This window comes from Channa argus, chromosome 11 (genome assembly GCF_033026475.1).
Source record: "Channa argus isolate prfri chromosome 11, Channa argus male v1.0, whole genome shotgun sequence".
In the NCBI taxonomy this organism is placed as follows: Eukaryota; Metazoa; Chordata; class Actinopteri; order Anabantiformes; family Channidae; genus Channa; species Channa argus.
Genome location: NC_090207.1, coordinates 17,773,066 through 17,796,626, shown reverse-complemented (window position 1 = coordinate 17,796,626; position 23,561 = coordinate 17,773,066). Strand labels below are relative to the sequence as shown.

The 23,561-nt window shown below is 38.2% G+C and overlaps 3 protein-coding genes across 7 annotated transcripts; all 3 read right to left on the bottom strand.

Moving 5' to 3' along the window:
• Positions 1–128: 128 nt before the first annotated feature.
• slc25a37 (solute carrier family 25 member 37) lies at positions 129–8,134 on the bottom strand. The gene is made up of 4 exons (XM_067519928.1): positions 7,854–8,134; positions 4,360–4,588; positions 3,981–4,037; positions 129–3,548 (listed from the first exon to the last, which is right to left on the bottom strand). Exons 1-4 carry the CDS (start codon positions 8,046–8,048, stop codon positions 3,043–3,045), a joined length of 987 nt encoding a protein of 328 aa, XP_067376029.1. The 5' UTR covers positions 8,049–8,134; the 3' UTR covers positions 129–3,042.
• Positions 8,135–10,021: 1,887 nt separating this feature from the next.
• Positions 10,022–16,292, bottom strand: entpd4 (ectonucleoside triphosphate diphosphohydrolase 4). 2 transcript variants are annotated; one of them, XM_067519924.1, is made up of 13 exons: positions 16,154–16,292; positions 15,692–15,810; positions 15,382–15,579; positions 15,087–15,292; positions 14,783–14,933; positions 14,558–14,661; positions 14,322–14,381; positions 13,954–14,108; positions 13,261–13,427; positions 12,828–13,152; positions 11,922–12,007; positions 11,656–11,817; positions 10,022–11,242 (listed from the first exon to the last, which is right to left on the bottom strand). In XM_067519924.1, exons 2-13 carry the CDS (start codon positions 15,697–15,699, stop codon positions 11,008–11,010), a joined length of 1,857 nt encoding a protein of 618 aa, XP_067376025.1. In that variant the 5' UTR covers positions 15,700–15,810; positions 16,154–16,292; the 3' UTR covers positions 10,022–11,007. The 2 variants fall into 2 exon arrangements, with proteins under 2 accessions (XP_067376025.1, XP_067376026.1); XM_067519925.1 differs by having other exon boundaries at positions 13,978–14,108.
• Positions 16,293–16,956: 664 nt separating this feature from the next.
• si:ch211-214j8.12 (uncharacterized protein LOC100000539 homolog) lies at positions 16,957–23,301 on the bottom strand. Of its 4 annotated transcripts, XM_067519921.1 has the most exons (6): positions 21,981–23,295; positions 21,618–21,642; positions 21,185–21,497; positions 20,519–20,685; positions 18,722–19,974; positions 16,957–17,741 (listed from the first exon to the last, which is right to left on the bottom strand). In XM_067519921.1, exons 3-6 carry the CDS (start codon positions 21,426–21,428, stop codon positions 17,348–17,350), a joined length of 2,058 nt encoding a protein of 685 aa, XP_067376022.1. In that variant the 5' UTR covers positions 21,429–21,497; positions 21,618–21,642; positions 21,981–23,295; the 3' UTR covers positions 16,957–17,347. The 4 variants fall into 4 exon arrangements, with proteins under 4 accessions (XP_067376022.1, XP_067376024.1, XP_067376023.1 ...); XM_067519923.1 differs by lacking the exon at positions 21,618–21,642 and having other exon boundaries at positions 20,519–20,682; positions 21,981–23,301; XM_067519922.1 differs by lacking the exon at positions 21,618–21,642 and having other exon boundaries at positions 21,185–21,493; positions 21,981–23,296.
• Positions 23,302–23,561: the final 260 nt, after the last annotated feature.

The following is a 23,561-nucleotide window of genomic DNA, read 5'->3' as shown; positions in this document are numbered from 1 at the left end:
AATCAAATCATTTGACTAGTTATTGGTATTATTTGAAGAATAAAGAAATGTTTCCAAACAAGGAAGAATGAAAGAGGACATGCAGATCAATTTTGATTTGGCTCACAAACAAATCACCCACAAAAAGCTTTACTGAGTTGCATGTTTATTTCAGCTCCAGTGTTACATACTGTAGCAGCATCATCACAATATCTCCATTGTTGCATGATCGAACGTCCAAGCATTCATAACCTGGAGATGGCACTCAACAAATATAAACTCACATTTCAATTATTTGTGCGTAAATAGCATCAAAATTCTCACAAAATGAAATCCCCAATCACAATCCTCCAATATCAACTTTTATGTCTCACTTGAATTATAAGCATCTATTAGAAACACTACTCTGACATGTTAAAACACATGGGCTGCAACACAACTTGGTAATTATGATTGAACTATTATGATTATTATCAACACTTTGAAGTAATAATTGGGAAGGAAATCAGTGTTGATTAGAAGTGTAACAATAAATCAAAAACCTATTCTGACTGGCTTATTTTCCCTGTATAAACCAGCAGTACAAATCTATGCAAGTTAAACTACTTGTACTTTAAATATTCAAGCTGGCAAAATATGTTATCGATTTATATGAAGTCAATTTCACATGCATCTATTTTTATTTTTTTTTTTGTCCTTTCGTCTTATCCCGTGAGTTCAGGGTCGCCACAGCGGATCATTGTCCTCATGTTGATTTGGCACCGTTTTTATGCCGGATGCCCTTCCTGACACTACCCTCCCCAATTTCTACCAGGCTTGGACAGGCACTGCACAGCTGGGGATGGGAGGGGGCTGTTGGGGGTTTAGTGTCTTGCCCATAGACACTTCGACATATAGATCCCCGGGACTGGGGATCTAACCACTAACCCTGTGGTCTGTGGACCTACTATGATTAATATAATTAATCTATATAATGGGGACTGAGGAGTCATTAGAAATTAGTTCAGAACATAATTTTCAAACATATTGAATAGCAAATGAAAAAACTGAGGCATAAAAAATTTTTCTGACACCATGAAACTTCACACACATAATAATAAGCTTTAGAGCTAATTGGAACGTACTAAAGAATTTCCAACTTTGCCCTTCACTGGGAGGCACACAATATCATAAGGTTAAAAGAAAGCTGCATAGAATGCAACGCATATCTTTGGTATACAGATAATTACCCTACTGTACAAGCATGTTGAATCTGTTGCTAAAGGGCCTGCAAGACCATTGGAAACTGACGAACTCTCTGAACTCTTCCAGAGTAACAAAATGGAAACCTCTATAATTAAAAACAAATAAATCCGGCCGTTTGCTGGATTACATCAATATCTGAAGGAATGTCTTGACTACTGAATCAAAAATAGACAATAGGCTGGAAAGAACAGTGAGCACACAGGAAATGTGTAACTACAACAGGAAGAGTGAAATAAAAGAAAATAGTTTTGCCTGCTTACCAGCTGATCAGGTTTTTACTTGTCCGATGATAACATGGTACAGAAAGTACCCGACAATTTGTTTTAAATTAAAATTAAAGTCTTGGTGCTAAATCGTACAGAATGTTCCCACTAAACCTTTTACACAAGGACAAGAAAAAGTAAGTGAACCCTTTGGAAATGGGTGCTTTTATGTATAAAATCGTCTTTAAATATGGTCACTAAAAACACACAAATTATCGTATTGTTCTTGTCAAACATTCACATTTAAGACTGTAAAAAGTAGTAACACCAAGGACTATGACAATAAACAGTAACTGGAGTGAGTTGATCACAGGCCCCCAGTTTATCAAGGTATTGTACTGGATGATTTTAGTGTTTGTCTGTTATTAGCTTAAGCACATTGTGTGGCTTAAATGTTCAAGTCACATTTAATGCGGGAAACCAGTTAATTCCAGGGGGTTCACATATTGTTTTCTGGTCACTGTTCTATCAACAACCCCTTGGTTCAAAGTTAGTATGACACATAAACAAAACAAGACATTCAAAAGCAAAACATCACATGAGTACAATCACACAAGAAGGGTGAGAGATGGCCGCCATCCAAAGGAGCAGACCTATTTGATACAATTTTGGACCTGCATAATTAGGTTTCTCAATAAATAGTCACCCAAAAAATGTATAGTTAAGTTGATGAATACATATACACAAGCTGCCTTCCTTGCAATACGTACGCATCTTTAAAAAATTATTGTGCGTGATTCAGGACCATTGTAGTACTGCGCTTTAACAAGGCAAATAACAAGACCGTTACCTCCTACAAGATTAAATAATAAGAGAAACGGTAGTTTTCTCAGAAAGAACATATTTTGCAAAACACTATCCAGTTCGGTATGTTAACATTTGACAAATCTGACTAATTATGACATAAAAAGCCACTATAAGATCTCATCTTAACAGTACAATTTTTGATACAACTTTGATCAAAATAAAACAAACAAACAAAATATGTCACAAACAGGAGAGCAAAAGAGACTCCAGGCACTTGAAAACCAAAACTGTCCCATCTGCCATGGAGTGGAAATAAGGAATGTGTTCAAATTTTTGTTTATGAATACACCATGACATAAAACAAACAGCTTTAGGTTTTTCCACATCCATAAAAGACTATATAAGCCTCAGAAAGCTAACAAAATAAATAAAAAAAACTCACAGCTATTCACAACTACAAACATCATTCATAGAATCTTAATTTTATGGTGTATGAGTTTGGAGAGTTGTGATTGTCGCGTCTCTGAAGAGGAGGAGGAAGAACACTTCTATGTATCTGTCCTTTTAAGAATCATCTTCTCTGTTGCATATGCTCCTTGTGCAACATCATCCGAACGTAAAAAAACTGTAGGGAGCGTCATTCTTTGCCACACCTTTATCACATTGTCTCCTGCTGAGAGAAAAACTTCTCAACAACAGACTAACACCTTGAGCTCACACACCTTCAGGCTGGCGTGTTCTTTAATCAGGTGTGGGTTGTTTAAACATGTTTTTCCTTAGAGTAGGGCAGACGTTGCTGATTTTTCCACTATTGCACTTGCTGCTTTGTCAAAAAATACTTGAAGAACTCGTACACTGACCAAGCGATGGCAGTGGATGGCATCTGGTATATGACCCTAGCTTGGACCCCTTTAAAGAAGGCTGCTAGGCCACCAATCCGGTACACTGTCCTGAAAGCATTAGCCATACCTGTTAAGTGGCCGCTGATGTTCATGGAGTTGAGCGCTACATTCTCTTGTGTGTTGAGCAGGGTTTTACAAACATCGAGGGGAGTGGTGATTGCAGCGGAAATGGCTCCTGCTGCTGCTCCTGACACTATGTGGCTGCTAGGGTGGTAATGTCTGTGGGGGTTCAGCTGTTCCTGCATCAGCTCATAGGTGATGAAGTGAACAGCCTGGAAAGGAATGTTCATCGTCAGCTGTGTGCTGTAGCTGCGGTAGAAGGCTCTCACGCCTTCGGTACGCGTCACTGTTTGAACACAGTCCCAAAGACCTCGATATGGAGAGTTGTACATTTGCATCCTTTGCTTTACCACTGACCCATGGAAGGAAACAAAGAAGTGTGTTTAATTCAGGATTAATTACATGAATTTCATATGCATTCTACACACTTTCGATTTTGAACTTTTGACAAAAATATCTAAAATAACATGGAATAAAAAGACTTGACTGAGCAAAATGTAACTTTGCCCATGGACCAAGGATTTCCTTATATTATAGGAATGCTTAGTTAACAGACCAGGAACAACCAACTCAACAATCTTATTATTAACAAAGTGCTGACTAAGAATAGTCCAAAAACACGGTTAATGTGTGCTGCTTTAAAAGATTGAATGCTCATTTTATCCAATGAAAAGGCCAAAAGCTACCATTTATTAGTTTGTTCATTATTAGGTAATTCATTGTTTATCATTGGTTATCATAAAAACAAAATGATCAAAGCATCACTTAGAAATGTCTGTCTTACCTTCAGCAGGGTTCATGACTGCATCATGGAGAACAGTGGCCATGCTACCAGCAACACCTGCAATATAACACATTTTCAGATCAAATCTATGGCTGTTTATACGAATTTTCATAACAAATGCACTTTAATGAATTTGAGCACTATTTTAGTCGAGGCCATGCAAATTACCAATTGTTTATTTATCGTGTTTCATATCCCACCAAATATTTCAGATGGCATGTTTGGGATATGGTTTAATTCTTTCCATTGTAAACAGGATACAACATTAATATGACTTATCCTAACTACACTCCTCCTACACTCCTGGACTATGATGCTTAATGTGATAAAGGTTACAATTACAATCAAGTGATTTGACATGAACTGTGGGAACTCGTACCATTGGCTAAATGACTGTTGCCTCCATTTTTAATGATATCACTTAGTGAGCGTTTGAGCCGTTCATAGCAGGCAAAGTAGAGTGCGTGGGCTGGTCCTGCTCCCATCATGGTGATGTTGAGGCCTCTTAGCGGTCTGAAGACCCCCTCAGTCTGAATTATCCTTTTAAGAGCCTCATACACATTCCTGTACTGTGCATTTGGGTCTGGTTGCAGGCTCTGCATCCTTGTCTAAAAAAAAAAAAAGAACTTTAACCAATGCCATTATTTGACAAACAGCTTGATTTCAAAACAGCTACCATATAAGGTACTAAAGGTAAAGCTCTGAGTGGCTTTAAAGAGGGCACCTGATATAAAGCCTAGTTATGAGTTCTGGATGTATTGTTCCCTGTAATGTTGTCGCATTGTACTGACAGTGCTCTTGGCAGCAGTGAGGTCCTGTTTGAGTGATGTCGGTCTCTACCAAGGCTGGTGTGGGAGGCTGTGGCAGCTCTTTGTTTTTACTCCACCATGCCAAGTTATCTGTACAGCACAAAGCATGTTTTGATCTACGAAGAGAAGTGGGGAGGGTCTGGAAGATAGGCCATGTCTATCTTCCTCACCATGTTCCCATAGGTTTCCTTCCTTCGACTTAACAATAAAGTATCAATTACATTTCCCTTTAATGGGATGTGAAATTTGGGAACTTGGGCACACAAACTTTGGTAGCATAGTTTACATTTTAAGTTTGGTAAGGTCAGAGGCATTAAAATGTTTAAAACTATTAATGAGGATCTAGAAGTAGATACATTTGTTAGCAATTACAATAATAGTTGGTGAAAATCTTTGCTGGGGACAAATTACCCTACATACATTTTCTAACAATATGATGGAAGACTATGGTCTTTCTCAGAGATAACTTTCTGAATCATAAAACACCTCTCATCTTACTGAAAACCAAACTTCAAAATTTAAACCTAAGCTAATTAACAGGTGGTTATGTTATATTTAATGTTAAGACATCACCTGCACTGGAAAATTCATTATCCATCAATAATATAACAAATGGCCAATATATTGCAATATATCATTGTAAGATTGTTTTTTTTTTTGTACTTTTAAATATCAATTTAGTATGAGCCTTAAAAAAATCTGTATCAATCGGGTATGAAAGGAAACTGTTCAAATATGTGTCACACATTAGATAAAGTGCAGTCAAAAACATTCAGTCCAGTACATTATGTACAAACTTCAAAAACAGTATGCAAACTAAACTGTCTTAAGAATTTCAGCCGCTGAATTAAAATGTAATTCTTGTTTCAGTTATCTTCAAAATCCGACCATATCTAAAACATGATTCCCAATGAAATTGTATCACATTTTTATGTGGCAGTAATAACATTACCTATTAAACATAAGCACTGTGTATAAAAAGATGCTATTAACATCACAAGAAAGTTAGGTGTAAAAACACATAACACGTGCAGCCTTTTAAGCATTATGAAATGTTAACACCCCCACTTATTACACTACCCTGTGTGCTATCATTCAATAGCCATTTGCTAATCAACTCTTCAGAAGAACAACTACATAACACACACCCTTTACTGCATGAGGCTGATTCCAAATGTCGCAACACCGATAAGACCCCCCCCCAGCTTTGGTACAGGCTACTCCCCTCAGCTTTGGCTGTGTCCCATTCCTCAGGGGTTGAACCATACATTAAGTGGACTATTACCACTTTCCTACAAACTCTTTTTTAATCAGCCACAAGTTGTATTTCTTTTGGATATCAAACATTCTAATATACTTCTATCCAGTATGGTGTTATATATCAAACAAATACTTGCTTAAGACACAGACACATAATGTAGGAGGGATAAAACAGGAACCATGATTGTCTTTCATCAGTTTAGCCACTGAAATTTCAAAACAGGTTATGTGCACACCCCAGACACACAGTGATTGAACTGAATGGGCATCACATTCTAAAGCTGGAAGGTGCTTATAAAAATTTAAAAACCCAAAGAGGAAATGGTTAATGTGGTTTGTGTAATAAAGGCCAACGGGTAGACGGACAAGGGACACTGCAGCAATCAGGATGTAATGACTTTTTTTGTTGCTGTATGTTAATGAAATTGTCTGTGAAACATCAAGATTATTATTGGGTATGGCAGCATGCCAAATTATCAAAACAACACAACATTGTTAGAAAACAATGGCTAAGCAGAAGAGAGAGGATTGTAGGGGTAAAGTTCACAATCAAACCAAAAGTTTCCTATTTCCCCTTGACAGACCTAAGACAATTTTTAACAAGCTTAACATTTGCCAAACGATCAAACTATCAACTTTAACAGGTGGTTAGAAATGGTTAACACACTTGCTGTAGAAAGTGCTGGAGTTCGGAGATGTTTTCAGTGCAACAATTCAATAGTAAATGTTTCGCAGGTTTTGCACCTTAACTGCTTTTTGAGGTTTACAGAGTTATTGTCCAGGTGCCAGACTAAAAACAAACAGGTAGCGACTTATCTATGTTACCTGATGTGCTGCCCTGGTTGTGGGGAGTATCAGTCAATACATCAATATTAACTTTTTATCATAAGGTACTCAACATAAAAACTGTGCAAAATTCATGGACCTGTGTCTTTGAATGTTTTGTTAAGTCCAACTATAACCCAAAATGTTCTTCTGATTGACTAATCTATTAACCAACTGTTTGTCTACCAAGTATTTATCCACAAAGCACATAAAAAGCCCCATCACTTGTACTCTATATTCTAAATAATGGCTTTACATTGCACATAACATGTATATTCAAACAATTTGCATAAAGTTGTTGATGCATTTATATATAAAGGCATACTGTTAACCTTTAATTAGGTCGATGCGCCTACAAGTGGTCACACGTTTTCCACTTTGTAGTTGCACAAGAGTTAAGAACGTGTAAAAGGTTCGTCCCTTTAAGGTTGATGATAAAGTTGTGATAACAACTTGAAATTTCAAGGCAGTGTGACTTCAATTATAGGTAAGCCAGGTACTTGACCTTCACGGAAAACTTTAGTTTCCATACAAGCGTGTTAACTCACTCCAAAACGAGCTCACTATTACAAGTGCGGTTACTTTATTACCGTGCTTAACTTACATGTGATTTTGATAAATTAAAGTTGAGTAAAGCTGCCATGTTAGCACAGTTGACAGGTTAAATCGAGGAAAAGGCGAAAATATGTAACACACTGTTCTCGTTTTGGCTAACTAACATTAATGGTATTTTTCAGATTGGAAACTAGCCTGCTTAACTAGTTTGTTAAGTCGACTTGTAGCAACAGTCCGCCGAGCTTAAATGAGCTAACACCGAGGCTAACTAAGGATGGGCACCGTGAACATTTTATAGCTAACGTGTGTTAGCAGTAGACAGCAGGCAGTCTGCACAGTTAGCCGTGCTGTGTAGCTGGTTAGTGATGACCTGTATTTGCCAAACACGTGTAATTTACTGCCGAGCTGTCTCTGAGTGCCTTACCTTGACAGAGTCCACGGGGTACATCACCGTATGCTCCAGTATGCCAGCCACCGCTCCGGCTGTCATGTGGGTCGTCACTGAGACATGAGGTGGCAAGCTCTCATAGTCGCCGTCACTAGAAAAAGGCTCGTCGTCTTGGCTTGTGATTTGAGACATCTCCAGTGTTGCCACCACACGCTCCGAGCTCAACTCCATGCGTAGTGAGCTCCCACAGTTGGTCTTCTGTATTAAAAAAAACACTCAGAGAGGAGTCGGCGGCATGGATAACCACAACATCATCCCTACTTTACTGGAGTTTCAGTGACGTTGCCAGTAGAGGCGTAGCTCGGGAGAATATGAACCAATTATCCTTCAGATACTCATTATTAGGGCGGGCTCTTCGTCCGACGCGGCCAATGAAAAGTTTCTATGGTAGATTCCTCACAACGATGCTTTTGTTGCGGTTGATGTGCGACTCAATTTGTGCCTCTGACAGTTTTTTGAATGGGTTTGACAAAATTGTAACACAGTCCTGTTTGAAAAGATAAGTAGGTTTAGTCTCCTAATCGAAATGCATGTGTTTATTGATACCACAGAGAAACCGTGCCAAACCCTTTTCAAAGAGACATATCAATTTGTGTTTTTTTTTACACTGTGGTGGATGAAATAATAAAACCCTTAAAATCCTCAAGCAAAAGTTGCAATACCCCAAAAAACTTTTTAAACAAATATAGGAATATAATTACTCCAACTATGGGATAGAGGCATGGTGGCAACTTTTGGTTTTACTCCAACCATCAAAATTCAAGATTCGACTAAATAAACAAGCATCTATTTAATGTAGGTGGTCAAGGGGAAGCTGAATTTAACACCTTTGTGTAGGCTGTCTTATTGTGTAATTAAGAACAAGAGCATCCTAAACTGATGTTCCCAATCCACTATCTATGTAAAGGTAATGTAATAAATACTTAAATTAGATTAGGAATTAGATTAGAGAGTAAACTGTCTTACAAACCTTACAAAGAATATCTTGCTTAAAAATTAAAACTATATATATATATATATATATATATATATATATATATATATATATATATATATATATATATATATATATATATATATATATAAACATATCCAAATATATCTTATACTGTACTAACAAAGAGAGACATAAACAGACAACCACACTCACACTCCTATGTGCAGTTTAGAGTCACAAATTAACCTAACATGCATGTTTTTGGATTGTGGACACTGTAAAGCACTGGAGGCTGGATACCAATGTCATTCAGCCGATTACTGCAGATAGTTATAGTTACCACTGTGAGGCATAAGAAAAAGTCAGATAGTCATCACTGACAGTCTACCTATGTCTTCATATATAAAGCATTGCTATTTATGCTGCCAAAATATATTTACATTGCGTTCTGAATTCATATCTATAATACCAGGTGACAGAACAACCTGACTTTAAATGTTCCTTATTCTCACTCTGGCCTGGTTTGCAGTAATATGTAGTTGAATGAATTCCAACAGCTTTACATTTCAGTCTCGTTCTCCTCTGAGACACTTTAAAGCTCTATTAGTTATTAGTAATAATAATGATTTTTTAAAAATTTGTATTGCAGTGTATGTGTGAATGCATTGTATTATTATTATTGTATTTTTAATTTGTACTCTATAAAGGCTAAGGAATTTTTTCTCAGGTCTCTCTTGTACTCAACCACATGTTTTTATTATTATTATTTCTTAAATGGTATAATATGTATATTTTGATTGTTTTAAATTACAGGATGAATACATGATCATGCATGTCTAATTATTCTCTTGATGGGTTTTTTTCTGTTGTGCATGCAAAAATGCCAAAACGATTTTTGTTATGTTGCAGGCCAGCAGTCACAGTAGTAATTAAAGTTGGACTTATTGACTATCAACTATCCTGTGTAACTCCCTATTGGCACACTGCAGTATGGCTGTGGGTGTATCAGTGAATGACTCAGCATAAAGAAGCACTTTTTCAACTACTGTTGCTGCCATTGTATGTGCAGTCAGAGCTACTAAATTCAGTGTGTACGGCTTGAAAACACATATACGGTTGGATTTCAGAACTGCCAATTTCATTACTCCTAAGAAATACTGATGCCATTCTTTTTAAGGGCGATCTACTCCAAACTGAATACACAGACTAGTGTACCATAAAATCTTTATTACTGGATTGCAATTTGACATGTATATTTCTGTGCAAACATTTTAAGAGACAGTTTTCATATAAATAATGGGGCATGTGCTCTCATTTACAACCCCGTACGCAGCAGTAATATGACAGCTTCTGAAAATGAAGCCCAACATAAATATGTAATGGTATACAACTTCATAGGAAGATAACCCAGCACAAGATTTTCAGCAGGGCTTAACAAGAGACTGATAGTCTAGACAAAAGAGCAGATGTATTTTGTAGAATTTCCCAACAGTGACAAGACATGTATTGCACTATTATATCTATTAAAGGCTACTCATCTCTCAACATAAATAAGAGGCAGTACAATTTTTAAAGAGAAACATACAAAAGATGTGAAGTGCTGCTCATTTCCATTCTCAACTGCATTTCAAAGTGCTCTTTACATTTATTATGACTTCTATTGCATTCAAGGTTTCTGTAGAAATGGCAAGTGCTTATACCATTTAATAACCATTAAAGAAATGTGATAATGCACATATAAAAGGCATAAAGAAAGGCTAATGCCAACACACATAAATAAATAGTCACTGATATATATTTGCCCAACTTTATGAAATTCATATAGTATAGACCCCCATTGGATATGCGAGGTTACCTGTGAGGAAAGTACCATTAAGTTTTTGGAAATAAAATAAAAAGACATGTGGACACAGCTGCCATTTATAACTGACAAAAGAGTATGTGGCAGAAAAGAAAATGATTTCTTAATAAAAAAAAACAAAACATATTGGCTCAGCTAAGCTAAACCTAACCTAAAGATTCACATGTCTTCCTCATTTGTCAAAATGTCAGAACCATCTCTTAAAACATAGCAGGGATCAGCCCTGCTTTCAGGGTAGCGGCCTTCAACGGTTCACTGAATAAGCACATGGCCTTAACAAGATAAGGCCTGAAGACTGGGTGGGAGTCAGACATTCTGTCCAGACTTAAATTTTAGAGGTTGATAGGGATTGTAGGTGAACCAAGGCCCTCTTCCAGCCATGGTACAGAGGAGGGGGTGCAGTGCTGTGCCGTGCGGCGATGTATGCGGCGAAGACGCAGTAAGTACAGCATAATAGACAGCAACACAATGAAGAAACAAGCCAGGAATAAGTAGTGGTTGTTGACAAAGGAGAAGCTGTGCCGCCAGTGTGAGTGCACTCCTTTCAGACTTTCCTGTTGGATGTCCCTGTAAGATGCGAAAAAAAAACAAACATAAAAACAACAGATTGAAAAAGTCCTATGGCAGTTTGATTTGACAGTGTAGGTGATTTGACCAAATTGCTTATTCTTCAGGTTTTATAAGTCCACAGCTATCTTTGAATTTGTGTTGCTCACTTGTGCAAGAGTGTGTATAAATTGCCATTTATTGGATGCTTTAACAGAGTTAAGTTTCACAGTGAACAGTGACATTCCTCTGCATTTATTTGCATCTTTCTGCCATAAAAGAAAGCTCTGATGAATCTTTCCTTCACTTAGGCTAAAGAGCAGTTTTAACAAGGCAGGAATTAATAAAATAATTTTCGCTGGCTAACAATACTTAAAGGTCCGCTTAGGAAATTGACTAAGAGCAAGATGCATGTGAGAGAAAATCTATCTCACCTCAAAGGCAAAAACCGTGTTCTATAAAGAATAGCTCCAAGAGTCCACTGGACCTCCTTATCATAGACCAATAGGGCAGTCTTCAGATTTTTATAATTTGTTGGGAAAGAAAAGCCTGAATGTAATACTTCATACATCCATGCTGATTTAAAACACTGGTACCTGGAGACACAAACATAAAGGCAAAGATAAATATTCTGGTCCATAGTAGCAGGCATATTTTCTTGGAATGTGAGCAAGTGGTTTGATAATTCTGTATGATTTACTTCAGTCGGTGAAGATCAGCATGTGATGCATACAAGCCGGAGTCAAAGCGTTCCCTCAGAGTCTTCCACTGGGTGGCACAGTAATTCTGCAAATATTAAAGCACAACATTAAGATAGTTTCCAGAGATAACATCAATAAATAGTACATTATTTGTAATTTTCTCTTAAGAATTATGCTATTAAAACAAAACTGCAATTGATCCATATTTGCTTAAAATTAGGATTATGATTTCCAATAACTATAAAACCAAACAAACAAAAAATTTAGATAAAACAATTATTGTGGCCCTTTTCTTTACAGCAGTGTGCTTTCACCCCTCACTAAAAGCTCAAATTCTCATTCAGGCTGCCACATTTTCAATTAAACTCAAGATAGTTCACTTGCTAGCAAAACCTATTAGCATTCTGTCGAACAGTAATGCAGTTCTGTACCTTAAAGTGTGATCAGTGCGTCAAAAAACAAAACAAAACATTAGCATGTAAGAGTCCCTCACGTTCTTGCTTACGCTATAATATTTATTAATTTGCAATGTTTGTTTTTCCGTTTAATTATAGGCTATCAAGTTTAGTAATCGTAATTGCAACATTGAATAAAATAATCATGATTATGGTTTTGGCCATAACCTAGCTGCCATAGTTAAAACTAAAGCAGAATCATACTGAGGTCATTAAGGAGTGGAGGTTTGTAAAATTAAATAACTAAAAATTATATTGCTTGTAAAAAAGGTTTTGTAGAAAGTTCTAAACCAAATACTACACATGCCTCCTTTTTAAAAATAAGTAAAACAACAGACCCTACAAGAGGTAAAAAGGCAAACAATTTAACTATATTAAACAGCAAGACTGGTGCTATTAACATTATATGGAGAGAGAAATCTTGACAGTAATTTTTTCTGTAGCATTTACCTTGGCAGCCTGGGCATATTTTGAAGCATTGTAATCCCCACCCATACGCAGTACGTCTTCTGTGCAGTAGTAGAACTCAGAGAAGCCATAGAACTGACTGTTGCTGTAGTCAATGGCTGGCTGGTAAATACCACTGAGGGAGGTCTGAGTGTCATTGGTGCGGTTGAGGAATGGCTGGAGGATCTGTCTACACTGGTCAAAGTCTCCCGTGCCTCTCAGATAGAGCTTTTGTTTTGATGGACCAATCACATCTTGCAGGTCCGTGGGAAGGCAAGGGTCTAAAATGGGTGACTCTGCTGTCTCACCAATATGCTGGCCTAAAAGCCTGGAAAGAAAAGAGTAATTAAATACACACACAATGCTTTGTACCGACTGGTTGAAAACATTTACCCCGGCCCCCAAAAAGCCTATTAGTTCTGGTCATGGATCTCACTTGTTTCGAGGGGCTGTATTTTTGATAAGGTTCTCCTCATATCTTTGGCGTGCTGCATTTCCTCCAAAACCGAGAAAGGTGGACACATAAACACGATAAACATGCTCTGTGCGATGTGCGTCACATCCCAGGTTGAACTCAGCCAACAAGTTCTTGGCAACTTCCTCCTACAAAACAAACAAAAATCAGCCTCAGAATGAGGACATCCACATGCTCATTAACACATAACAGCAGTGCTGAGATGCAATACAAATACTGATTATTACAGATCCGCTACAATTTAAGCAACATAAAGTTGAGGACATCGTTATGTTTTGTTGATTTTTTTAAGCTACACTTACCAAGTTCAAAGACAAAATTTGATTAAACCTTATGAAAAAACAATGAGAGCAGAAGCATATGCCAAACAAGCTACTATTCACAATTATTTCACCACACAAAAAATTCTGAACACAGGTGACTACCAGTTTTTTTGACGGTCCTTAAAAGAAAAGTACTCAGCCCTAAATCCTGCTATGAAGTCATGCAGCAGGCTTACAGTATGCCTTCAACACTGATGAAAGGAGAGCAGATCATCTCCAAAAAATGGTGAATACAGGAAATGACAGAGGTTGAGAGGGAAGGAAGAAGAACAAAGGGTGAGTGACAAAAACCAAAGACAGCACAAAAACAGAATTGCGTGTGGATAATAACCTGCTGTGGAGAAGCAAAGCTTACAGTTTTGGGCACTTCGTATGCAATCTGTGTGGAGACCCCGCCCATGTCCAAGACACCAGCAGTCCTTTTCCTCACCAACGCCTCCTGCTGATCACTGCCTGGGACATGTACCTCCACTACTGCTTCCCCATCTTGCACAACAAGCAGGAGACAGGTGAGACAGTCAGCAAGGGAAAGAACTTCATGAGATTAACCTCGCCTAACCTGTTTTCCCCATAAGTTTTCTTGGTTTATTTCACTTATAGTAGCATATCAGCTGTTTAATGGCCAACAGCAAAAATGCTAAATTACATTTACTTTTTAATGTGGTATACTATTGAAGTAGCACCTGAATAAATGCTTACCATTGTGTACATGGTTAAACCTTCCAAGAACAAAGTTTATTCCAATCCATGCATAGACACCTGAAAGCAAACAGTTTTTTATTTAATTAAAAAAAAAAACAATTAGATAACCTAAATAGAATGCTATCAATCAATGCTGCTACATCAATTGGGTTTAAATTAAAAATAGCTCAACAATGCAAAGAATCATACACCCTCTGGGTGGTAAAAATTTGTTGACAAAACAATTATATTACCTTCCTGTTTTCCAGAAATTACTTCCACATGGGAATCTGAGAAGAGAAACTTAAAGTGCACTGGAATGTCCGTGCGCAGATCTTCCAGAAGTGCTTCTTGCTGGCTAAAAGAAAACAAACAACTTTATCATCAATCATTTTTTTTGCCTTTCAGTGCATCTCAGCCTGTGCTGAACTTTTCTTGCAGTCCTATTTTCACTTCATCCTCATTAGGTCCAACTGTACCTTTCAGGCAGTACTCTCATTCCAGCTGTGCACAAGATGTACAAGGGTGTTTCCTGGTGCTTGTTTTTTGGAATATGTTGGGCTGCAAAGCTCAGTAGTGGATATATATAATCACTTGCTTTTTCTGGTGTTTTTGCCAATTCAGAGATACCTACAAGGAAAAAACAAAAATATTGTTTTACAGTGTGTAAATAAGACACTTGCTTACAGTAGTTAAGTTGTCTTTAAACAATCCATCCTAAATGTTGACTTCACATTTAAATACCAGTTTGATTAGAAGGAAGTGAAGCGCTGGAAAAATTACCTGGTTTGATCTTCATGACAACTGGCTTGCGGTGTTGATCTCGCATTTGCTGGATTTCCAGCAGTTCGTGGGGATTACCATTATGCTGGGGCCAGCAGTATACAAATACCCTTGAGCCACTGCTACCACAGTCAACCACCAGCCCATAGTTCAAATTAGGGTTGCTTGTATCGGTTGCATCCACATCAGTCACTCTTGCCAAGTGCCTAAAGAACAGAAATGTTAACACTCATTTAACATTATACTGCCTGGGTTCAAAATGACATATGGATTTAGACTGTAGTTTTTAATTTACCTGTGGAAGTGATTTTCATTTCTGATCCAGCTGGCGTGTCCCTTTCCTGTGACAAGCAGTAGGTAGAGTAGTCCTATGAGGCAGAGCACCAAGCCACTAACGAGCAGTTGTCTGAGGGAAGGCATCAGGAGCCGAGGAAGAACCTGGGATGACAGGCTGAAATGCCATGAGGCTGGGAAAAGGCACGAAAAGCTGATCCTGTCAACGAATAAAGAAAGAAGAGCCTCAGCAGAAAGTATGCCTGCTATGTCACATATATGTTACAGTTGTGTGAATCGCACTGCCACATAACAAATAACATCAAACTAACCTTCCCATGATGCCGATTGTCTTCAACTTGTTGGTTTATTTAACACAAATCATTAATCAGTCAGCTGATGGGCGGAGACTTCGCATCTCCATCTCGTTTTCCTAACTTTTCGTCATGACCTTTTGAGAGAAAACACCAAGCATTTGAACGCAATTCCATTAATATATAAGGGAACGTTTGAGCTTTTTATGATAAAGGCCTAAAGTTATCGTTACATTAAATGTTTACCGGGAGCTGTAATATAAAATTTAAATGTCTTTAAACTTGTAATAACAGAACACATTAAAAAAACGTCAGGAGAAAAAAACAAGGCCAATAACGTTAATTGTTGGCTCAAGTGTTTGAAAATAACGTTAACTTAGCAGCCAGCTAAAACACATGAATCTAACACATTAATACGCACCGCTAGTGTCAACACCATAAAGCTGTGCGTTGTTTAAATTTAAGTGGCTTAATACTTACTAAAAAAACACTTTAACACCTCCCGTTTCTCGAAAATGTGACATTTCTCAGCACCTAGCTGCTTAACGCTAGCCAATGTTTCGCGAATGTTATGTGACACGTCTCCTGCGAGTGACGTAACTGTCTCGTCCGCGGTGTGTTTGATTTTTGTCTCGACGTTGCACGAAAATCTAGCAGCAAAGTAAACGCACTCCGCCCAACAGCCCTCTTCTTGACATTTAATTGTTAAGCACCAGAACAAGGTGCCTAATCGCCAATCTACTTGCTGGAATGTGGATCAAGATAACAATAACAACAACAAACAAACAAAATAAATAAATAAATAAAAAACGGCGATAGTTTACCTGTCTCGTTTATCGTAAGCTAAATAAAACAGCCAGAATGTATGTATGTATTCTTTCTGTGATTTATTTGGTTCAATCCCAATACATTATCCAATAAATCCAATTTTTGAAGATGTAAACGTTATTTTTTTCGATATTATCTATTTTATCTTATTGTTCTCAGCCATTTTTTAATGTCTCAAACTATTGCATCTGAAGAATTGAATCTTTTAATCTTTCACTTGCAATGATCACATTATAAATTATATTATAGGTTACTAGTGTGTAGTAGCTGCATAGTGTTCAGTATAGTTCATTACTGTGTTTGAAACATTACAATTTTTATTGTCGGATGCTTTCCTATTGTTTTTGCAATTTTATTCAGTTGTTGTAACTGCTTTTATAAGTTGTTATTTTGTCTTTATTGCTCCTACATGTTAGTTACTTCTAAAAAGAGGAACAATCAAAGTCCAGGCAATAAACATCTTCCTTTGTTTTTAATGCAGTAATAAAATACAATTCCAACAGGTGGCAGTCAGTTTAGTCCTTTTTAGTTGTAACTTGTACTGATGTACATAATACATACCGTGGGATTTCTCATTCAGAGACTAATTTATATGCTGTCGGTTAATTGCAGCATTGCCTTAAAAATTGTGATTGTCAAAATATTTAAAACACAATACAGATTTTGTTAAAACAAATGAAATCTACCTGACGTACTAGAGCAATAAATTCTTCTACTACCAAATACATATTAAAGGCATTGCTGTCATCCATTAGCGTAAATAAGACATAGGATACTTATGACTAATTCCAAAAATAATAATTTTACCTTCAACGGTGTTGCCACTTCATTTGAAACTTCACTTTGCTACACCCAGACAACTTGGACTTTACTGATCCTCTTACAATTCAACCACTCAAGATGACTGATTTGCCAGCAATAACTCACATCTAGAAACTTGAGTCTATTGCTCCTCTGCATTATATTTTTTACTGTGTTCACCTTCACATCTGTCCGCAACAGACTAATGTGCTCTACCCGCCCAAGTGGCAAGGGAGGTAAGGCTGTGAAATCTGCAATAAGATCCAGGTCCAAGTCAATTACTTGTAGTACATCCTGTAAAACACAATCCAGAGGGCATGGCAGGGACACCAATGAGAGCTTCTCCAGTGAAGGAGAACCAGTCAGGAGACACTTGAGCACCTTCTTCAGAGCCATCCAGGACATAACAGGCTTCATTTGGTTGTGCTCATAGGAGAAACTTTAGGCACAGCCACATGGGAGACACAAAAAAGAGCACAAAGATTACTTTTGTACATGGTCAAAGTAGTTTTAACAACCTAAGCATGAGTTTGAACACACCTTTTTCCTCAAGTCAGTCTAGAGTTGGTTGATGATATTTGTATTTGCCTAAAATTTTGTAATACAATCCCCTAACACATAGGTGCCAGATCTATCGTGTTATCATTGTGCCTCATTCTGAGAGCAGAACAAGATATTGTGGGAAAAGGAAAATTATTTTTGAGAATATACAAATAGTTTTAGCAAATAAAAATCTATTCTGTGTTTAGTAAATATATACACTATGGAAATGTTAATTGTGATTGGCTGTTTTTTTCTATTTAAAACATTTGGCTACATACAACACAATCTGATGTAGAAAATAGGCATTTCTAAAAACTGTCTACTAAAATGTGCATTTATTAACTAATAAATTCTGTAATAAACACTGCGCCTACTTGAGTAAGTGTGCAGGCTGAGCTGAGTTCACACAGAGTTGACATTTCGAGAGATTAAGAGAGAGAGCGATTTTGAGTAAAGCTACTGTACTCAGAGCAGCAGTTTCTAAGAGAGCAAATGAGTAAAGCAGAGCCAAAAACATAACAAATATGCACTTATATTGCTAATAACAAATGTGGAAATACATTTACTGACAGCACAAATTTTAGAGTTCATTCAAACGATTTGTGTGCTCTAAGAAAATATGTTTCTGTAATGTCCAGCTGTGAGCTCATGAATAAAATACATATATAATATGGTACAGATCAACCTATTAGATAAAACTAAAGCACATAGGTTGATTCCATGTTTTACTCTAAAACATGTATTTGTTCTGTGAGAAAGCATGAATAAACTATAAATCTAATGATTCAAAAGGTCAATTTTGACACAGAAAGCTCACAAAGGGTCAACAGTTCCTAGCCTTTTACCTTTTGCACCTCACTGTAATATTAGCCTTACTTGAGTCTCAGAGAGCAGAGGTTAGGCAGCTTGGGAAGGTCACGATTATCCCGTTGGTCCTCTACATCTTCTTCTTCCTCTTGTGTTGTGGGAGGCTCAGCAGAGATGACCAGCTCTCGTAGTCTGGCACAGGCCTTAATGACCTCCATTAGTGGGGTGTGCGTGCTGGTCTTCACTCCTTCCAGGGTGAGAGACACCAGGGATGAACCTACAACTTGCAAGGCTGGAAGGAGACCCCCCAGAGGGCCTGGGAAGTGTACTGTAAGGCTTCGTAATTGACCTGACCAAGTCTGAAGGCCTGCAGCTATCAGAGACTCCTGGCTGGTTGCTGTAGTATCTTCGTGGCCATCAATGTTCATAGAGATGGAGTAGATGTTTGGACATAAATGGCCTAAACTGCCTAAAAAGTCACAATTTACACCTCTTACATCCTTTAGGCTTAGGATCAAGCCTTCTTTATTTGACTGTGACAAAACCCCTCTCCTTATTTCATCTACTTGGTTCTTAGACCAGTTTGGCCCTTCACCTCTATTTGGATCTTCCTCGATGTCACTACGATACCCCTCACACAAAATGCTATCCTCCTCCTCCTCTTCATCATCATCATCATCATCATCATCATCATCTTCCTTATTTGCTGATGCCTCTGCTTCTCTTTTCTTCCTCCAAATATCCATGCTCTGCCTGCACCTCCTCTCAGCCCACACCTCATCCAGCCTGGGAACTCCTTCTCTGTCAGCAAACTCATTTGTCTGGCCAAACTGTCTTTGTTCAATAATACAGCAGGCCTGTGCAAGGCTCTCCATGGCAAATCTCTCGAGACAGGGCAGGGAGAGAAGCATGTAGGCTGCTGCTGCCACAGGGTCCTCCTCTTTTTCCCCAAACCCAATATCCAAAGCAAGCAGACTGGTGAGGGGGAGAGGAGACAAGGAGGTGGAGGGATCAGAGCAGGAAGAAGAAACAGAAGACTGAGATTTAGACATGCATTGAAAAGACCCAGATGGACTGCCAGAGGAAACCCAGAAGGCCCCACCTCCAAGAGGAAGCAATGCAGCAGGGGAAAGAAGGTGACAGCGGGAAACATCTAGATGGCGCAAAAAACGACAGCGCTGGGCAATTGTTCTAATTACACATTGATCACAATGCATGCCAGCCAGCGAGAGTGAGCGCAGGGTGGGAAGACTATAGAGCGTTTTTGATAGGACCTTTGGAGGAAGCTGCTGGGCTCCAGATAGGTCCAGACTCCACAGACCCTGAGAAAAATAAGAGGAAGTATAAACACATACCAGAAAAAGAGAAAAGGAGTTTTTATATTCTTCATCAAATGTCTACTCCTACTACTTTCCAATATATAATTTCTTTCTAAATAGGTATTAGAAGAAAAGATGTTTTACAAAAAAACAATACAATGTTTAGACCTTGTGCTATAAATTTAAAATAGGATGAAATGCTTTCCTTTGTTGCGAAATCCTGTCACTACCAGTAGAGTAATATAATGATAAAGAAAAGAAGAGGCATTACATTTTTGTTCTTAGATACATATAAGGTCTGAATTCTGCAAAGTGTGACCCCAATCATAACCAGGGAAATATCCCTTCCATTAGCTGAAATAATCTCTGTTTAAATAAAATACACCGATCCAGGTCCTGTTCAGCTGAATCACAACCAATAATTGCATGCCCAGTTATAAGCAGTAAATAGTAAAAACACACACACACACACACACACAAAGACATCTATCTATTTATCTAAGAGACAAAGAGAGAAAAAGAGAGATGACACTGGTTTGTATCAGACCTTGCAGCGTGCAGCAATGTGACCACAAAGGGCATAGGTGACCAGACCAGGACTACTGTCTAGAGACAGACTTCGGAGCTGAGGAACCAGTAAGAGATGCAGGGCTGCCTGGGACAACTGCCTTCTGGTGCACAGCAGCCTTATCAGCTCCTCAACAAGTTCTCCTGCTACATGTTAGGTACAAGAGTAGAAAAAGATAAAAATGAGGAGACAATGTACGTGATTACATATGCTTACAGTAACTCATTTAATACATACTTTAAATAACTAGAAGCCCCACCCCAGAACAATTTGTAAACTTATACAACCCCAATTCCAAAAAAGTTGGGACAATGTGTAAAAAATAGAACTTAAACCTCTATTCCAACTTTTTTGAGATGTGTTGCTGCCATCAAATTCAGAATGAGCTAATATTTTCCAAGGAATGGTAAAATATCTCAGTTTCAACATCTGATATATTGTTTATGTTGTATTGTGAATAAAATATGCGTTGATGAGGTTTGCTAATCGAAATTTAAGACATGAGAAACATATGTGAACACTGACCTATTGTGCAGTATGACCACACTTTTATGCTGCTGTCCAAAACTGAAGTGCCAACTTGAAAGCAGGCAGGCAACCTAATTATTCTAGAATTGTCTTGGAAATAAGCCATCACAAACTCACGCATTAAGTTGAAAGGCCCCATTATGTGGCTGAAAGTATAGTGATCCAAGTAGTTGTTGGCATAGTCTTTCGCCCACACTTCCTTCATGTTGTCAGCAAGGCTTAGCAGACACAGTCGCGTCAATGAAAGAACACAGCCATCTTCATCTTTCTTCCTGTAACTCCCTCTACACCCCCTCATCCACCTCCGTCCTGGCTGAGCCTTCATCCCAACACGTTTACCCGAAGCCCGAAACAGAGGCATTGCTGGAAAGCAGTGGTTGTTTTCAGTACTGAAGTGGATGCTGGATCAGTGTGATGGGGAGGCTTCTTGCTACCACAGGGCAAGAATAAGATAATAACCAGGATAAAAAAAATTATTGCAATAACAACATACTCAATTTCTGCTTACTTTTTTGACTTTCATTTACAAGTTGTTTTTTAGAATAATTACCTTTTGGTTGAACTGGTCACAACAGCTTTGTGGTGAACAATCCAAAAGGTTTGGGAAACACATGCAAACCATTCGTAATTTATACGATCACAAACAGGGTTTACTGTAGCTACACATTTTCACTCGTGTCAGGAGTTCACTTATTACAGCAAGAGGTTGTTGAGTTTTTGCCACATAACTCTTTTAATAAAATGTAAGAAGGCTTAACATGGACTAACTAGACACTAAAACGTATAATCACCCTCAGTAATATTTTATGTAGGTAATCAACTCAACTGAAGAGTGAAAAGGCGATAGACGGTGGGGAGGGCCTACCTAGATTATAGGCTACGAAAGAAACATTTTTATAACACTGAAACTCACCTGTTATGTTGGGGTTTCTCTAGCACCCCAAAACACACAAGACGGGGACGTACAACGTCAGAACCTGCGAACAAGCTTCGCCCAAACCTATGGGCTTCTCAACAGCACTTCCTGAATGTAGGAGTGTTCGCTGGGAAAGCGATTGGTGTCCAGAGTTTTGTCTCACAGGAATGCAGTCCTCCGTCTGCCAAGGGACAGTACTGATTTCTTGAACCTCAAACGTGGTCACAGCTTTAAAAAAAAAAAACCCAGATAACTTTTTATAGTGATACTGCTCAAGTGCCGGTGGTTCGTAAGAATTAATAAGTTCCTGAAAGATCATGATTAGGGAAAGACCGTCACTGCAGCGTACGTAAAGTGCCTTGAGATGACTTTGTGGTGAATTGGCGCATAATAAATAAAGATGAATTAAATTGAAAATGTTCAACAACAATTGACGGACTCGTTTTAGTAGTGATGGGAAGTCAGGCTTTTCACAGATTCAGCTCTTTTTGCTTGGCTCCCTTAAAAAGGCCACCTCTTACTCCTCCCAAATGGCTCTTAATTTAGTATCACTTGGAGCATTATATTTTAGCCTAATTTAGCAATTATGAATGGTTTGTGTTTTGGTAGGCAGTTTTATTTCCCGTGTCAATTAAAAGTATTATTTTTATGCCCTACAAATACAGTTACTATTGTTTAATATTTTAATCAAACCTTTAAATGAACAACTGAACAGAGAACCACAGCAAACAAACAACAAATTAATAAAGGCCAAAGTCTTAACAATATGACATGGGTCCCCACCTTTTTTTCTTTCACATAGTGGTATGATCCTAGCCTATCCTCGAATGTGATTGGCGCATGGTGTTCTTATAAAAATAAAGTCCCGCCCCTGCCTGCATGGATTCTTGGCAGAGCTGAGCAGGAGTGGCTGGAAATTCGGCTCTCCCAGGTGGGAGTTGGCCTTTCTCTATCATTACAAAGAATCGGCTCTCAGAACAGGACCGTTCGCGAACGATACATTACTACCTCTGAATTCAGTTTAATTTTTGCATATTACAAGTTTGCACGTTTGAAGGTGTAGGCAACCCTGCAAAACTGCCTAAAACTTGAAGTGTCTTCTCGCATTTACATTGAACCTACTTGTTTCTCTCTGCCTCTCTGTCTCTATCTCCAGCTTTTCAAGTTTCCCCTTCTCCTCACTATTAATCTCCTTTCCTCAATCTCATTGTTTTTTCTTCTTTCTGCTCCTCTATCTACTCTACGTCTTCTTGTTCCATTATTTTCCGTTCTCTCTTGTTTGGTTGAGGTTGAGGCACTTCACAGGGGCCGACCATCAATATCAAGACACCATCATGTCAGGGAAAATGCAAAAGAGGCTGATCGTGAAGTCAGTCAAGAACTGCTCCTACTGAGAGAAAATTATAGCATTGTAGTCTATTCTAGCTGCCATGGGGCAAGAGGCAGGGTCACCAATTAACCTAACATGCATTTCGATTGGCTGTGGGAGGAAACTGGTTTACCTGGAGGAAAACGCAAGCACTGGGAGGAAATGCTAAACATTATTTGTTCTATAACAATAGGAATTTTTTTACATTT

Excerpts from the sequence above, each read along its gene's own strand:
- entpd4 (XM_067519924.1), bottom strand. Across the intron at positions 14,109-14,321 it reads GTTTAACCATGTACACAATG|ATGGGGAAGCAGTAGTGGAG; the intron begins GTAAGCATTTAT and ends TTGTTGTGCAAG. Across the intron at positions 11,818-11,921 it reads GCTGATCTTCACCGACTGAA|GTACCAGTGTTTTAAATCAG; the intron begins GTAAATCATACA and ends TTGTGTCTCCAG.
- slc25a37 (XM_067519928.1), bottom strand. The coding sequence starts at position 8,048 with ATGGAGTTGAGCTCGGAGCGTGTGGTGGCAACACTGGAGATGTCTCAA. Across the intron at positions 4,038-4,359 it reads CAACAGTCATTTAGCCAATG|GTGTTGCTGGTAGCATGGCC; the intron begins GTACGAGTTCCC and ends GTTATATTGCAG. Across the intron at positions 3,549-3,980 it reads AGTCATGAACCCTGCTGAAG|TGGTAAAGCAAAGGATGCAA; the intron begins GTAAGACAGACA and ends TCCATGGGTCAG.
- si:ch211-214j8.12 (XM_067519922.1), bottom strand. The coding sequence starts at position 21,428 with ATGCCTCTGTTTCGGGCTTCGGGTAAACGTGTTGGGATGAAGGCTCAG. Across the intron at positions 20,686-21,184 it reads GGGGCCTTTCAACTTAATGC|CAGGAGAACTTGTTGAGGAG; the intron begins GTGAGTTTGTGA and ends CCTAACATGTAG. Across the intron at positions 19,975-20,518 it reads ACATTGCTGCACGCTGCAAG|GGTCTGTGGAGTCTGGACCT; the intron begins GTCTGATACAAA and ends TATTTTTCTCAG.